At 56.1% G+C, this 17,285-nt stretch overlaps 1 protein-coding gene across 1 annotated transcript in view; it reads right to left on the bottom strand.

Moving 5' to 3' along the window:
- RTN4RL1 (reticulon 4 receptor like 1) overlaps window positions 1–13,573 on the bottom strand; it is a 66,096-nt gene extending 52,523 nt beyond the window's left edge. Inside the window, exon 1 of the mRNA XM_067715969.1 lies at window positions 13,059–13,573. Coding sequence (XP_067572070.1) covers window positions 13,059–13,071 — 13 coding nt within the window. The 5' untranslated portion in view covers window positions 13,072–13,573. The remainder of the gene's footprint in view (window positions 1–13,058) is intronic.
- Window positions 13,574–17,285: the final 3,712 nt, after the last annotated feature.

Raw genomic sequence — 17,285 nt, 5'->3', positions numbered from 1 at the left:
TCTGGCCCACAGGAAGGACAGCACAGGAAGTGACCACTCATGCTACTAATACTGAGGCCGCATTGGTTGAACTCCTAGTCTGGGTCACGGTAAAGTGCCAAGAACGTCATCAGCATCACCTCATTTAAGCTTCACAACCCTACAAGACAGGTGCTCTTGGTGGCCCCATTTTACAGATGGAGTAAATCAAGTTCAGAGAAATAAGGTCATTCCCAGGACTTGAATCTAGGTCTGGCCAGATCCCCACTTGGAGGTGAAGGGCTCAGCCACTGACCCCTGGAATGAGCTCTCCCTACCAGACCCTCTCCTCTTGTGGGAGAAAGCCTCCACTGAGCGGGGACAGCCACTAGCACAGCCGCAGAGGCCACCAATGAGGGCTCCACCGGAGTAGAGGTACAGGGAGAGGCTGGCGATGGGGGTCCTGGACAAATAAGGGGCATGTTACCAATCTTGTCAGCCAGTATGCTTTGGACATCGTATGGAACACACCAACCCGATGCTGTGTGATGCTGGGCAACCTACCACGGCTCTCTGGGCATTGGTTTCCTCCGCTGAGTTATAAGGTCTCTTCTAGCACCAAAGAGTCTGCAAATCTGTCAAATTCACCCAAATCCCCTGGTCCAGATCAGAGGCCAGGCCCGTGGTCTTCCTCATGCTCCATCCTCAGGAGTTTTTGGTGCCACAAGCCACTCTGATTCCAAGGAGAGCTAATGCCTCTGTACATCTTCCCCCTCTGGTGTGCTCACAGGCCACTTCGCTGGAGACCTAGACCATGTCTCCGCCCCCCACCCCCCCACACACCCTCCTCCTCCTCAAATAACCAGAAGGCTTTGCATCCTGCTGTCTGCTACTTGGGGTAGTGTCAAGCTCACCTACCTAAGGGGCATCACTGACCTCTCACACTGGCTTCCTTACGAAGACCTTATGAAGGACTTCCCCTGCCCAGAAGCCCACACAGCACATGGGCCGAGGCATGTGCACAGGTGTGGGCTGTGGCATAAAAAAGAGGGAAACCGTCTCCACGCACAACCCAGAGGATGGGCAGTCAGACGAGGGACATTCTGCGGTCATTCAAACAGGTTTCGAATGACCACCCTAGAAAGGCGTTTGAGATCTACTGTTAATGCAACAAGGGCACGTTTGCATGAATGTAGGAAAGAAGGTTAGAAGGAAGGATGCACCATATGCCCTGGGAGGGATGAGGGTTCCCACTCTTCGACTTGTGGGATTATAGTGATTTTCTTCTTTTTGCCAACCTGTGGTTTTCCAATGTTTTCTGCCACGTGTATGCATTATTTGCAAAGTTCAAAAATGTTACTCTAGGGAGAGAAGGCTGCTGTAGAAATGAGGCAGCAGGTGAAAAAAAGCAAGACCTTACACAAAACTAAGTTCTATGTTTTGTGCTTAGGAGTAAAAGGCAAGGGCTTATGGAACTGATCTCTGATCTTGTACTAGGGTTACAGCCTGGACCACATTAAGAGCCAAGGAGAGGCTTCCCTGGTGGTGCAGTGGTTGAGAGTCCGCCTGCCGATTCAGGGCCACGGGTTCGTGCCCCCGTCCGGGAAGATCCCACATGCCGCGGAGCGGCTGGGCCCGTGAGCCATGGCCGCTGAGCCTGCGCATCCGGAGCCTGTGCTCCGCAACGGGAGAGGTCACAACAGTGAGAGGCCCGCGTACCGCAAAAAAAAAAAAGAGTAAGCAGCCCTGGGTGGCCATATTGGCCCTTGTGTGAGGTGAAAAGTCATGGGTGCAGACAGTGGGGCAGGGGCAGGAGTAGCTGTCTTAGGTGGAAGGAGAGGCCATGAGAGAGACCACAGAGAGGTTGCTACTTTCTAGAGCTAGCCCCTCTCCTGGAGGCTTCTGGAGTCCAGGTCATGCATCTCTTTGCAATAACCCGCCATTTCCAATGAGCTACCTTGAATCCCTGCCATCACATTTGTTCACTGAAGGCAGAAATACCAGTCCACCAGGGGCAGTGGGCCAATCACAGGAAGACGATACCACTGCTACCTTGAGGCAGCCTCAGGGCCAATTGCCGCCCCATGATTTGGTGGTAAAGTTCCCCCTTCGGGTGGTGCGTTCTCCTGAGCGTGGCCCTGTGAACTGTCCCCGCCTCTCTCCCCTGCTCAGAGATGCTGTATCAACCGCAGGCTTGGGCAACATCCTCCCTGCAAGGAGAGGAAGTAGTTCAAAGTAAAAGGCATTTCCACAGATGGGAGAGAAGGCAAAAGAGGCCGAGTTTTCTCACCCCAGGCACCACCTGAGCTCAGCTTTGCCTCATTTAAACATTTCAGATCTCTGAAGCCCAGAATGTCCACGAGAGGTTTTCATTTGCCACGGAATCAATGGTGCAAATTTTGTTCCATAAAAACCTGCCAAGTACAGCCCTAAACTTTTCTGAGTGAGAGTGCTGTTTCTTTCCCCGACATAGCTCCTGCCCTGCTGGACGTCCTCTGTGGCCCAGTTGCCCAGTCTTTCTGTGCCTGTTAGCTTTCTCTGCCTACAGAGGAATGGAACAGGGCTGGGGTGAGGCAGCAACAGCCCTGGGCCCTAGATGAGCTCTGTAGCCCCTCTGCGCCTCAGTGTTCTCATCTGTAACTTGGGACTAATACAACCTGCCTTTTCTGCTCTTAATGAGGCATTGTACAGGGAAAACCATGAGACACCTTTCTCCATACTCCTCACTTAAAAAAAAAAAATCTGTTTCCTGCCGGTTCCTGATACGAAGTTTCTTTTTTTCTTATCTTTTTTTTTTAAGCCCTAGGTTATCGTGATTTAATTTTTCTTACAGTTGCAGAGCAATTTAAAAGTTAGGTTTTGGTACCAGGTTCCTTGTGTTCCAATTAACATGTAATCAACATTCAATCAACATTGGCAGTCAGCTCATAAAGACACGACATTAGTTATTGATTCAGTACTCTTTACCCAGTGTCACACTTGTGCCACATTTTATTTTGTGCAGGACGCTGTATTAGTCGGGTCCTGGTAAGAAAAACAGAGCACTGTCAGATCGAGTAATTTGATGAGTACATAATAAAGATGAGAAGAGTGGGTAAGGAAACCCTAAGAGATAATGTCTTTTAAGGCCCCCTCCCCACAGAGCTGAGTGAGGAGAGGGAGCTCTTACTGAGTCTGGAGAAAGAGCTGCTGTGAGGGCTTTGACCCTTTCACATATACCAGACTGACTTCCAACTGTCAGAACTGGCATTCCTTTTCCTGAGGGCCTCGTCTAGCAGGGAAGCTGTCTTTGCTTTCTCCAGGGGAACTGTACACTTAGCCAGTGAGGGATGGGAGTTGTGTATAAATACCCCAGCTCCCTCCCCTTGGAGTGAGAGAACTTTGAGGTGCATGTTCTAGACTGTATCTGAAGTTCCCCAGTGAGATTAAGTTCTGGTTGTCCACGATAACACACCTGTTATTGGCTTCTTCCCTTCTCTGTCTCATTGCCCCACTCGTCTCCTAGTGTTTCCTAGGATCCCTCCCAAATAAAGACGTGCATTTGAATCCTTGTCTCAGGCTATACTTCTGGGAGAACCTTTGGGTGACCTATGGTGGAGGGACACAGAGAGCCCATGGCGACCCACCATTGGTTGAACCCAGCTGGAAGCAAGAGGGCATGGGAGCTCATTGCTGAAGTTCCACAGACCAAGCTCCCAGGACAGAGAGCAGGTTGGAGAAGGGTGGAGAGCAGATCTGAAGGGGCGGCGGGGTAGAGAGTAAGCTGCCTCCTCAAGGAACTTGCCATACAGCGGGGAAGGCAGATAACATAAAGGTAATTGCAATAAAATAGATTGAGTGGGACCTCCCTGGTGGCACAGTGGTTAAGAATCTGCCTGCCAGTGCAGGGGACACGGGTTTGAGCCCTGGTCTGGGAAGATCCCACATGCCGCAAAGCAACGAAGCCCGTGCGCCACAACTACTGAGCCTGCACTCTAGAGCCCATGAGCCACAACTACTGAGCCTGCGTGCCACAACTACTGAAGCCCGCACATCCTGGAGCCCGTGCTCCGCAACGAGAAGCCACTGCAATGAGAAGCCCCTGCAATGAGAAGCCCCTGCACCACAACGAAGAGTAGCCCCCACTCGCCGCAACTAGAGAAAGCCCACGTGCAGCAATGAAGACCCAATGCAGCCAAAAATAAATTAAAAAAAAGAAATAGAGTACTGTGACCGGAAGTACAGGATATGGTGGGACATCGAGGTTGGCTCCCCAATCCAGGGGGTACAGGAAGGTTTCCCAGACAAGTGATGTGTAAACTGAGTCCTGAAGGATGAGCGTGAAGGGGAAGAGAGCAGTGAAGAGTGTTCAAGGCAGCAGGAGCTGCTTGTTGCAAATCCTTAGAGACAGACAGAGAGCACAGTTCAGTCGAGGGATTGAAAGAAGTTCATTAGAGCTGGACCTCAGAGTTCAAAGTGGGGAGTGGGGAGAGGAGAGGGTGGGGCTGCAGGTGGGGCAAGAGAGGAGGACTTGACGGCCAGGCTGGGAAGTCTGGACTATCCCCGGAAGGAAAAGGAATCACTGAAGTCTTCTAAACAAGGAGGGACAAGATCCCACCGCATTGTAGAATCTGGCCACCACGTAAAGGCTGGATTGGGTGAAGGCAAGAGTAGAGGCAGGGAGGCTGCTGGTGTGATTGGGGAGAGGATGGTGGCCGAGGCTAGGGTGGAGGTAGGGAGAAGAGGTGCACGAAGGATGCTGAGGGAGGACAGGCAGCACATCTCAGACTAATGGGGAGGGGTGGAGTGAGGGGGGACGTTCGTGGGTCCAATTCTCAGGCTAACGGTACCTGCAGGGATCGTACTGCCAAATGCTGAAATGGGAGAAATGGGGAAAGAGCGAGCTTGCTCAGAGCTCAGAGTAGAAGTAAGAGCATGGTTTCACACACACTGGGTTTGAGGGGCCTGTGTGGCTGCCAGTGGAGACATCTGGGGGAGGGGTCAGCTGGCTGGATGGCTCTGGACGTCAGAAGCAACATCTCATCTGGAGATGGGATGTTGGGGGGGGGGTCAGTAAATGGGCGCTACAGCCATGGACGAGCTGACAGCCCCAGAGCTGAACTGACACCCCCAGAGCTATGCCTGGGAGGCACCACAATGAAGGATGGCAGGAGGTAGTGAAGCTGGCTAAGAAGGAGCAGCCACAGAGGCAGGAGAAAGACCAGGGGGGCGGCCATCGGGGAAGCCAAGGGAAACTATGGTCGACGGCGTCAAAGGCCACCACGTCAGGTGAGACAAGGAAAATGTCTGGTAGGGTCAGCGTCAAGCCAGATAGGTGACAGTGGAGTGACGGCTGATGTGTCCTCCTTGAGGGGTGAGGGGGAGGTGAGGGCAAGCAGACTCCAAGTGTGGACAGCTTCTCCCAGCTAAGTGGTCACCAGGGGTCCAAGCCCCGCTGCACGAGACAGAGCTCAAACCCAGGCCCGTGGGCAGTGCGGTGTCCTCTACGTCAGCACGCGACACAGCCGGTGGCCTTCCTGCCGGCACTGCTTGCTGGCGGCGGACCCCAGCCCCCAAGCTGGAGGAGCTGCTAGGGTAGCAGTGAGGCCAGAGGAGGAGGTCCCTCAAGCCAGCTCTGACCAGGGCCACCTGCGCTATCTGCTCTGTATTCTGGGCTCTAACACTGGACATGATTTGAAGAAACTCTTCTACTGCCGAAAAACATTTGTCAAACCGTCAATCCAGTCGTATTACAGATGGGGAAACTGAGGCCCAGTGTCCAGGGTCCTAGTGAGTCAGCCACAGAGACGGAACCAAACCCAGCCCTGGGACTCCAATTTTGGGGTCCTTTCCAGAGCCCCAGGGTCCCCAGGAAGAAAAGGGTCTTAGCCAGGCCAAAGCCAGGGTCGCACAGAGCTGCTGCTACAGGCAGAGCCTGGCGGCCGGTGAAGACAGAGACAGACAGGAGGGTAAACACCGTGAGACGTGCTGCCTGCAGCACAGGCTGAGGAGGTGGCCGGCGTGCTACAGCCCTCGCCCTCCGCCCAGCCTGCCCGGGCTGCCCCACGCTGGCCACTGCGTGACCTACCCGGGCCCGCCTCCTCCGAAGCCCACCGTACCGCCTGCTCCTTCCTCCTCCCAGCCTGCTCAGACAAGCCCATGAATAGAACATTAAAGGTAAAACCTTCTAAAAGGAAAAGCAGCTCCCTGGTAGGAGTCGCCCCATGAAATGTCAAATGCAGGAAGCCTGCGCACTTCTCACTAATGGAGGCACCTTAGTCTCCATTCCCATCATCCAGTCGCCCTATAAATAAATCACGGTAAGAAGAATGCCGGTTTTCCCCCAGGGCCTCATGAATCTCTCTATAAAAGCCCCCTTCACGACGTGTTGGCTCAGGTGCCCAGAGAGAGACATGGCGAACTCTGCTAGGACAATTTTAGAGGCACAAGTAACTCTCATGCCACCTCTGTGGGCTGAGAGCTGGTAACTCAGCCCTTCTCCTGACTCGGGGAAGAATTGTTTTGCTCCATTTCCTGCAGATCCACCCCGACCACAGAGCCACCGTTCCCTGGAATCAGCCCAGGACGCTACCAAGAGGCCTCGGCTCCGAGGGCTGCGGTGGTTTGTCCCCTGGCAGACATGTGATGAGTCGTGCCCACCCATCCCTGCGTGGGCGGGTGAGCCATATACCCGTTTGAGCTTTGTTCCCGACACGTGGCATGCAGAGCGCCGGCCTGCCCACTCCAACATCATGCTAGAGGCCCCGGGGTGGGAGTGCCGACCTAAGCGCCCGAGCCCACAGCTGAGCTTTCGGGACGCTCAGCTTTGCCACAGCGGACCTCTGGCGTGCACTCCCGGAGCCTGCTGCACGCTCACCAGGTGTGTCTCTGCACACACACACACACACACACAGAGTATTGTGCCAACCCTCTTGCTATGTCGGCACGGAGGCCTCCACAGCACCTCTTCTGAATCACATAGCAGGGGCTGGCAGGGGCTGTTTGCAGTTTCGGATCCCAAGTTCACTGACTGATTAGACAGTAATCACAGGTTCGGAAGCACCCCGCTGAATCTGTTAGATCTGACACCCCGCCCCACCCACACCGAGAAGGAGAGGCACTCCTCGCTCCAAGGGGGGAATCTGCTCTTCTATACCACGAGATCGGCTAGACTCTGCCTTTTTTTTTTTTCCTTTTCCAAACTGCAGGAAGGATGGGTCTCTCAGGTACGCAACCGCGGCCGGAAGGGGGCAGGAGAAATCCCTTGTGGAGGACAGCTCTGAGTTCTGCAATTACCTCCCAGCCGACAGGGTAGGGCTGGGCCATGGGAGCGCCCTCAGGAGTGAAGGAACATTCCAAAGGAGGAGGGGTAGGTGCAGGTGGAGGGACCTCCCTCATCCAGCCTAACTGCCACCACCAGAGGCTGTTGCTCCCTAGTCACCGACCAGTTTGGGGTGTGGCTCTGTTAGCCAGTCCACCAGGACAGCCTGGAAGGGGACCCACGGAGGGCAACCTATGGAGAAGTCCCAGCCCCCAGATAAACCATGGCTCCACCTTTCTTAAGGGCATGAAAGCGGGCAGGTTGGTGCTGGCCCACTGTCTCATCCTTGTCTGCAATGAAGAATCCAGAGCAGGAGACAGTAGGGGAGGGGTGTGTCTCCCCAGACAGAAAGTGTGTGTGTGGAGGTGGACAGGACACATGAGAGAGGGGTTCAGGGTATCAGGAGCCCCAAGTCCCAGCCAGAGATGTTCCTGGATGAACACCAGAAGGGGAGTGCATGGGAACTACCAGGGAACTCTGTAACGAGGCACAAGTGATTCAGCAGTGCCCGGCACCTCGCAAACAAATGCCATGTAAATCAAGGCAGATGGGCATGTGAGGCAGGGGAGCTTAAAGGTTAAGAGAGCACGGAAAAGAGCGTGGTGGCAGAAAAACCTGGGATCGTATCCTGACTCAGTGTACCAGCTGGGTGACCCAGGGCAAGGGAGTTCATTTGTCTGTGCCTCGGTTCCCTTATCTTGATAGCAGGGACAAGCACACGCTGATCTTGATGGGTGATTGTGGAGATTGCATGAAGTGAGGCATGAAGTCCACTCAGCTTGGCCCATCACTACTTGTAAGCAGCTATTGTCAGCATGCGGACAGGGACTGGCGCAGTCGGATTCAAGGCAGGCTGGGAAGAACAGTCCATTCCCTGACGCCCACTTCCAGCTCGCATCCATCCCTCCTCCCAGCAGGCTTGGCCAAGTATGCTCTGAGACCCGCATGCCCTCCCCTTGCTCTAGTAATGGACACCAAATCAGCCGTGCCTCTTCTCCCCAGTTCAACGACATCCAAAGGTCCCTGCTCCTGGGCCCCCTTGCCTGGGAGTTGATGTCTCCCTAGGTCTTCTCCCAAGCCTTGAGGAAGTCCTCGCCCTGGGGTGCCTGCCTCACTCGTCTCTCGGACTCACTTCTACCCAGGGTGGCCTGGTCAGCACACCCCGAGGAAAGGGCTGCTTCCAGCACTCTGCACGGAGGTCCTGCCTTCTGCTGTCCCTGGAGGCTCTGTTCCCGTTTCGCCAGTTATTTTGCTTCCTCGGCCATCTGTTCCCTCCCTGTCATCTCCTCTCTGCTTTAACCTTAACCACCACTTCACTGCAGATGGTACCAAACAGATCCGTTCTTGACATCCTTCATGATGCCTGCCCCCTCCTTCTCATCTCCAGAGAGTGAGCTTCTGCTCTGTCCTTTCTCAGGCCCTGACTCCAAAGCTTGGAGTTGGATTCACCTCCCACAAGGTCCCATTCACCCTCCTCGGTCCCAACTCTGCCACAGGTCAGGGGGCAAACACCTACCCTTTTCCCCGTCTTTTCCTTTTCCTAATGAGACTTCCTCTTTTCAAACTTGGCCGAGAACCTCTCCTGGCATCAAGTCCACTGTTTGCTCTGGTTATCCACCTGGTCTCCTAAAACGGAGCTGTTTAACCCTCCAGGGGGGTCGGGGTTGGTAGCCTGAATCTGAGACCAGAAACTCAGGCTCATTCCTGCAGTAAAGGAGCCAGTATGTCCACGCTGGGAGTTTGGGCGCTGAACAGTTCCTCTGTAGAAAATGGACCTGGAAATTGCAGTGAGGAGTTGGCCCTGTGTTGGCATGACAGAGACGGAACCAAAACACATTTTCCACATTGTGTGAGCTCACAAAAGGGGAGCATTGCACTGCTTTCCTTGCTTTTATTCTGGATTCTGGTGAGAAAATGCACGCATGGACTTTATTTAGCAACTCACCCTGCCTCTCCTCTCTATTGAGGTGACCTGGTGCTCCCCTAAAATTCTTCCTATTGGCTTCTCTTTGCTGGCATAAGGACCAGGAGCTTTGAGGAAAGAAGTCCGGAAGCTCCTAAATCAGGAAACTGTCTTGGTGTCATTGGTTTCACTAGGCTGCATTACGTGAACGGGACAGAATTGGGCTGGGAAGACCGAAATCCCGCTTCTGTACCTGGATTCGGGCTAAAAAGCCTCATATCTCAGCCCTCTAGACACGGCTCTTGTATTTCCCCTCTATACTTTCTCTAGCAGAACGGAGAGTGTCTTGGCTGTCCACGGAACACTCTCCACTTCCCTCCTCCATTGGGGCTAAGGAGGGCCATGTCACTAATAGCTCCAAGAGGAGCCTGCTTACACCTGGCCACATGGAGGCTCTCTGATTCCCTAGGGAACCTCTGGATTCAAATCAACCAAGCATCTGACAACCCCATGGCCCCTCTACGCTTCCCTTCTTCCCACAAAGGAGACCCAGTCTAGCCACTAGGCCAGCCCATCAGGCTATGGAAACCAAAAGGACAAAATGCATCTTACCGGGTTGCAGGCCTTCATCTAGCTCTTGCTGAATTATGCAGGGATGGCATTAACTTATATAAATGAGTGTGTTTGACTGATTTTGTGGTTGATGTACAGATAAATTCTAACGAAAGACAGCTACAAGATTTTAAATTATTAATTAGACTGCCACTTAACAAAACCTACTTGGCACTCTATTTCCTTGCTTAACAAGACAAAAACTTTAAGGTTCTGTATGTGCCCAGAGGCTGTTGATTTGCATTCTGTTTTTATAGCTCTAAAAATGAAAACCATAGATCCTGACCTTAAGCAGGCCGCTTCTTGCAAAGCAAAACCCCCAGCAGGCTGCCCTTCCTTCCCGGATGGTGCTGGGTGGCTTGGGGCCTCGCTTGCCCTGACCATCTCTCATCTCTGACCAGAGATTTGCTTTTTATATCCCTGGTTCTTCTGGGGTAGGCCAGGAGATGGAAAAGCCAGCAGGGCAGCTGCTGAAGCCTAAAGCTACCAGCGCTGTCAGCAGCAGGGCTATTCTGGTTCACAGAGGTAGGGCACCCCCAGTTCCTAAAACGTCCTGCCTGGGGTCAGCGCCATGTTAACTGCAATAGGACAACCAGCAATCAGAGGGATGACCCTTGTGGTCCAATCCCTACTCTCACCTTCTTCCTCCTCTGGGGTTTCTTTGCAGGATGGGTAGGGCTCGTGGTCCTCTCTTCTCCCAGGAACTAGGGAGGGCTACTCTTTCTTCATCTTTCAAACCCTTTTCCAAATCGTAATTAAACTATGAAACTCCCTCAGAGCCAGGACCCCACACAGGGTTCTGCATCTGTTAGGCAGGGAAACTGCAACAACTGTCTGAATCCAGGCTATGACATTTTTGCCGGGAGCTTTTGGGAACGATTTGAGAAGCAGAAACTTCAAGGGCCACCCCTCTTGGCACCAGCCCCAGTCATATCTTTGTCTCTGGGCACACACCTAGAATCCACACAGAGAATCTGAGTGGCCTGTGTGTGTGTGTGTGTGTGTGTGTGCGCACCAGTATGCGCAAAAGAGACCAGTCCTGGGGACCAGGATCAGGGGCCAAGGGAGAAAATTGCCCAGGAAAGGACCCAAATAAAAGTCCTTTGCCCACACCTTGTCCCACCAGCAGGCTCCAGGCCGCTGGAGCCCAGCCCAGCCCAGCCCAGCAAAGGACTTCTCTGCTCTGCTTCCCTCAGGCCAATCCAGGTGGAAGCCTCTTTGGTTGGTAGAACCTCTCCTGCCAATGAAGCTGTGCAGGAAGGGAAAAATAGCCCAAGTGGCAAACACACGTGACTGCCAAAGCCTCCAGTGGCCAGCTCTTGGGCAAGGTAAAGAGCCTCCCCCAGAGGGAAGCGGCCCCCAGAATGCATTGGACTCATCCCAAGCTGGGCCTCTGGCTAGCAAGGATGTGAGAAAAAGCCTCCTGGAGGCTGCTCCAGCCTCCCTGGGCACTTAAACCATATAAATAAAGTGCGTGGGCTGCTTCATGGCTCGTTTTTAACTGTAAACTGCCAAAAGACAAAAGACCAAAAGGGAGATGAGATGTCAGTTCCTCTCTATTATCTCCATCACAGACCTGCAGACCAGACATGGCGGCCTTTAAAACTGCCTGGGAAGCCTTCCCCACTGGGGCAAGTTTGCACGCTCCTGGCCCAGGCTGCCCAGACCTCGGCCTGCGCTCAGCTGTGTAAAAAAGCATCCTCTCTGTGCAGACACACTCTGGCCAACACCGCTGGTTGCTGAAAAGGCTTTTAGTCCCTTTCTGCTAGGAAAAGGAACTGGGGTGTATCCGTGAAGTGGTTTCTCCAACCAAGCCGCAGAGGCTTTTCCCACCCACAGTGAAGGGCAGTCAGCGTTTCCCCCCTGCACTGCACCGACCCACGTGGAGGGCACAAGTCACACACAAGTTTGTGGATATTGACACGGTGGGGCAACCGAGGCTCCTGGGTCGGACTGAGACAGCCGGGACCACCACACCGCCTTTACTGCTTCCAGCGCAGGCGTGGTTTCTTCACCTACCTGTCCGACCTGCTTATGGGGTCTCTTCCATCACCCCCACATCTGCTCCTCCCTGCCCATCTCCGGGCTTTGCTTCCCCCTCCTCCGCCACCTCCCCCCTGCCCATTTTCTCCTTCCCCATCCTACTGTGAGGTCAGAATCCTGTGCTTACGACACTTCGGTCTGTTGCCATGGAAACAGGGGCGGATTAAGGCTGGAGCGCGGAGCGCAGGGATCAGGCCCCTCCGCTACCTGAGCACCCGCCTCAGCAGGCTCCCGCAGGGCCCGGGCAGCCAGCCGTAGGCGCCGGCGGCTCGTCAGCCGCTCGGCCCGGGCCAGGGACGAGGGGGTCCCGACGGGGCACCGCAGCCCACCCGGACCTGGGAAGGGAGAGAGGTAGACGCAGAGGCCCGGGCAGCGGTTGGCGGAGCTCGCGGGCTCACGGCGTGGTCACCTGCCCTCCCTGGGCCCTGGGGACAGCTCCCGGCGCGGCAGCCACGTGGGGGCGCGGCGGGACTTCCCCAGCGCCCGCGCCAACTTTGCAGCGCTCAGCTATGAGCTCGACAAGCCCAAGGCTCGTCGTGAGGTGGTCGCGGTCTCTTAAGTTGACCCTGGCTCCGGCCGCGCTCGCTCCCGGCACGGCCTCCGCCTTCGCATCCCTCCGCTCCAGGCAGAAGGAAAGTTTGAGGAACCGATCAGCAGGGGCTAGGCACCAACCCTCGGCCGCTGGGTGTCCAGAGCCCGCTGCTGAGGACCACCAAAGCGGGGCTACAGGGAAGGTGCCCGAGTCCGGGCCCCACCTGGGAACCAGGACGCGCAGTGAGTGAGCGGCCGGGCCGCGCGGTGACTGACCGCCAGCTGCACCGGAGCGCAGGTTGGACCCGGCCCCGCCAAAGCGGCAGAAGCTGGCGGCGTGTGCCCGCGCAGGGGATGGAGCCTGCAAGTCAAAACTTTATACTGGCAAAGCTAAGGTCCCAGGAGGCCGGCGCCCCTTCCATCAGGGGCAGCTCACTGTGGTCTCGAAATGACCTCGCCGAGCCAGAACCCTAGGCCTGGCCGCTTGATCCAGGGAGCAAATCCCGTGTCTCGCTACTGGCCCCAGTCAGGGGCTGAGCTCCTCCAGCAGTACTTCCTCGGCGGTTGCGTCCCCGCAAAGCCCGCCAGACTGCCCAGAGCTGCTTCCCGGGCCCGGAGCCCCGGCGCCTGGCAGCTCTCGGGCGGCTCCCAGGCTCGCGGCTCTGCCCCGTGCGTATCCAACTCCAACTTGCCCCTGCGGCTCCAACTCACCTTTGCGAAGCATGTTGGCCGCGGGGCCGCCACTCGGAGGTCGGCCTAGGCGCGCTCCCTCCCAGGGTCCGGATTCAAATCCTTGGGCGCTGGCTGCAGCTAATCCGAGCGCGTCGAGGCGGGGGCAAGCCGGGGATCCGCTTGTGCCCGGCGGCCCGGCCCCGCAGGGGCATGGTGAGCCCGAGCCCCGCGCCGAGGGCACCGGCGCACACCGGCAACCGTGGCGCTGCCCGGCAACCCCGGGGCGAGCTGCTTGCTCCGCGGAGCTGGCGGCCTGCTTCTGCAGCCCAGAGCACTTTGCAGGCGGTTTTGAGGGGGGACGCCGCCCCCCGGCCGCCCCGCCGCGGCCCCCTCCTTTCCGCCCCCTCGGGCCGCAGCCGCCGCCGCGGTTGCTGCAAAAGGGCGCTCGCACGCACCGCCAAGCTCCGGGGAAAGCGCCCGGCGCGCGTTTGCAGAACCGTGCGATCGGCGGAGCGGGGCGCCTCCCTTTCTCCCCCCCGGCTTCCCCCACCTCTCCTCCCTCCTTCCCTCCTCCGCTCGCTAGCTCCCTCCCTCTCTCTCTCCGCTCCCCGCCCCCGCTCACGGAGCGCCTCCCATACAAAATTTATGAAAGTGCTCTCAGCTCGCGGTGCTGAGCGCCGTCCTATTCCCAGGGCAGCGGCGCTCAGCCGTGCGGCGCCGCCTCCCAAGGTGTTTTCGCTGCGCCCGACCCCGGGGACGATCCTTGGCCTGCGGCCGTCCAAGTACCTGCCCCAGTCCCCGGGCCAGTCGTCGGGCCACTCGAGAGCCCCTCCCGGGCCCCGTGGGCTTCCCGGGGCTCGCACCCGCCGCCCCGCCCCACCCCACCCCCACCCCCCGCTCGCCCTTCGCGGATGGAGGTCACCGAGAGAGGCAGCTGGAAGCGTGCGCTTTGCCCACCGGCTGGGATGCGAGGACCGCCGCCCAGAGTCCCCGATTACAAGTCTGCACCCCTGCCCATCTCCTCCCTGGCCGGCTCCTCTTCCTCTTCGGAGGCTCGACGGCTCCTCCTTGCCCAGGATAGCTCCGGCAGACCCAGCCGCATCGCATCCCGAGACCCAGGACACTATCCTTTTTGAGGGGTGGTGTGGTGTACCCCCTGGCTGGTCTACACATCTCAGCAAGCATTGGGGAGGCCCAGCTGCATATTCTAGAGAGGGAAAGACTGATATGGGGCTCAGGCAAGCTATCTCCGCCTGGGAGGGTGGGGGGCTCTATTCTCCCTCAGTCTACACAGACCCCGCCCGGGGCTTCGTGCAAAATGGAGGAGGCACCGCCTAAAAAGCAGGTCCCACAGGGGACCAGTTGGGTTGAGCTTAGAGAAGGTTCAGGCCAGATGAATCCTGGGTGGAGGCCGGCACCCCCTACTGTCCTGGGATAAGAGGGGTCCTGGAGGGGGAAAAGAGTGGGCTAAGTCACCCTTTAAAGGCACATTTATTGAGGGTCTATCATTGTAGAGTACTACTATTCCCCGGGGATTCAGCCAATGAAAAAGGCAAGGTCCCTGCCCTTGTGGATTTTACGGTTAATAGGGACCAACTGAGGAAAGTCCAGATGAGATGGCGCGCTTGGAAGAAGAAACAGCCAGGTGTTGTTCTGCAGCTGATATGGGCAGATCAGGGAGAGCCGCTCCGAGCAGGTGACATCTAAGCAGAGATCTAATTGACGTGAGAGGGTGAGTAGTGTGATTCCTTGGAGAAAAATTTGTCATGATCAGAAGGTCAAAAAGAAGGCCGTTATCATTCATTCACCCGTACATGCGTTCAACCACACTGAGGCTCTGGGTTTGTGCTAACCACCTAGGCTTGGACTTTCAGTAGTTTATGGCACAGTTGGGGAGGACCCACAAGCTATCCTAGAATGTGACAGGAAGAGATACAGAGTGTGGGAGGGTGCTCTGCTAGCTCTGTAGGGGGGTGGAGGGGAAGACCATCCAGAAAGGCTTCCCAGAAGAGATGCCGTTGGTCTTGAGGGCTGAATTCATCAGGCTGAGAAGGTGAAAGGCCATTCCAGGCAGGAAAGAATGTGCAAATGCTTGGAGGTGAGAGAGTAACCTTGTTCTGAAGATTAAGAAGATTGGTCCGGAACTACCATGGCAGTCCAGTGGTTAAGAAAGAGCTCGCTTTCCAATGCAGGCGGTGCGAGTCGATCCCTGGTCGGGGAGCTGGGATCCCACGTGCCTCTTGGCCAGGAAGCCAAGATGTGAAACAGAGGCAATATTTAACAAATTCAATAAAGACTCTAAAAATGGTCCACATCAGGGCTTCCCTGGTGGCACAGTGGTTAAGAATCCTCCTGCCAATGCAGGGGACATGGGTTTGAGCCCTGGTCCAGGAAGACCCCACATGCCGCGGAGCAACTAAGCCTGTGCGCCACAATTACTAAGCCTGCACTCTAGAGTCCCCGAGCCACAACTACTGAAGCCCGCGCGCCTAGAGCCCATGCTCTGCAACAAGAGAAGCCACCGCGATAAGAAGGCTGGGCACCGCGAGTGCAGCAACGAAGACCCAACGCAGCCATAAATAAATAAATAAATAAAATCTATACAAAAAAATGTTCCACATCGAAAAAAAAATCTTAAAAAAAAAAATTGGTCCATCTTGTAGTGGGAAAAGAAGGTGAGGTATTCTCTTAGCCTCCACCAGCTGCAGAACTGGACTGAGCCACCCCGTCTGAGCTCCGCCAGGCAGACACCAGCTGAACTCGATGATGCTGAGAGCTGCAGAGGCCCTCCACCAGTAAACCAATGTCAGCGAGGTTGAACAACTTGACCAGCATCTCACAGCAGATCAGCGCCCAAGTATGGGCCTGAATCAGGGTGTGCCGATCCTCCTCCCACCTCCTCAAGCCGCCTCCCCATGACCCCCTGCCCCACAATCTCCAGTATCTTAGGCAAAGTTGGCTGGGGCTGGGCGTGAGTGTGAGAAGCAGAGTTATTTCAGTCCTCTGGCTGGGTGCTGTTTTGGACTTCAGCCAGGGAGTGGGGGCGACCGTGGGTGGGTGTTGTAGTTTAATGTGGGGGGAGCACTGTGCCCGCCTTCTTGTCAGGCAGTAATTACTCAGACTGCTGAGTAACTCTGGCAGGGAGACCCCCATGGACAGATGGAGGTGTTCTCCGCTTAAGTTGAATAACAGCCCCCAGTGTCCTGCACTACAGGGTCTTGGGGCACATGCTCATTTCCTAACGGGGGCCAGGGCAACTCATTTAGGACAGGGGCTGTGAGGCAGTGTTATAAAAGGATGGGGGACTTCTATCACCAGTGGGCCCACCTCTGCCTAGGGAAAGGCCCTAAGGGATACGGGGCCTGCTAGGGAGAAGCCATTACTCTGCTGGAGCCAATTTTTCCCCCTTGGAACTCACAGCTGCAGCCAGAGCTAAAGCTACCCACAGGCTGGGCCTTAGCGTCCTGAATGGGGAGGGGCTGGACTCACGGGGTCCCTGGAATTGAGATCCTACACCCTGGGGGTCCAGAGAACCTGAGGGAATGGGAAAGTGCAGCCTGGACTCTTACCAAGCTGATGGGGTGTTCCTTGGACCCATGTTGGCCACATTCCTGTCCAAAGCTGTGATTGTCCTAAGAGCATCAGTTGGTGGTCTGAGGGGCAGAGCACTGACCCCTTCTGGTCCTCCCCTTGGCTGCTCATTCCCAGCCTGCCCATTCAGCTCTCCTCTCTGGGCAGTCTCCCAGGCAGAGCCTGTGCCTGGCTGCTTGTTTTTCACTTCTCCCTGCACCTTAATTAGGAGTTTCCAAGCAGGGAGGGCCTCCAGGGGAGCCCGAGGCCACAGAGCGCCTTAAAGGGCCAGCTGCGCTCACATAGAGAGCAGAGAGGAAGATGGTGCCAGAGGGCTGCGTGGGCAAACGGCCCTGGGGGACGATTCCTCTATGGGGCAGACCTTGCTGAAAGTCAGTCCTGCAGGTACTCTGCTCTTCCAAATGTCAAGGCTGTCTCACTGGCTACCCTGTCTTCTCTCTGAGATTCCAGAAGCTTATGCCACTGATCAGGAGAGAGGCTTCCTAGGCCTGAGGGGCAGCCTAGGCAGGGCAAACGTTGGCCAGAATCCCGAAGGTTTAGGCAGTCGAGTCCTTAGACTTCCCCACTCCCCCAGGAAAGCACCTTCAGGCTGGGGGCCTTCCCCTGGTAGCGGTTTATCACAGGTGAACCTTCCACACTGTCGGTTCTAAAGGTGTAAGGGCAACCCAGCGCTCC

This window comes from Pseudorca crassidens, chromosome 19, assembly GCF_039906515.1.
Source record: "Pseudorca crassidens isolate mPseCra1 chromosome 19, mPseCra1.hap1, whole genome shotgun sequence".
Taxonomy (NCBI): domain Eukaryota; kingdom Metazoa; phylum Chordata; class Mammalia; order Artiodactyla; family Delphinidae; genus Pseudorca; species Pseudorca crassidens.
Note: the sequence above shows the minus strand (reverse complement) of the source record. Positions and strands in the feature narration are given on the sequence as shown.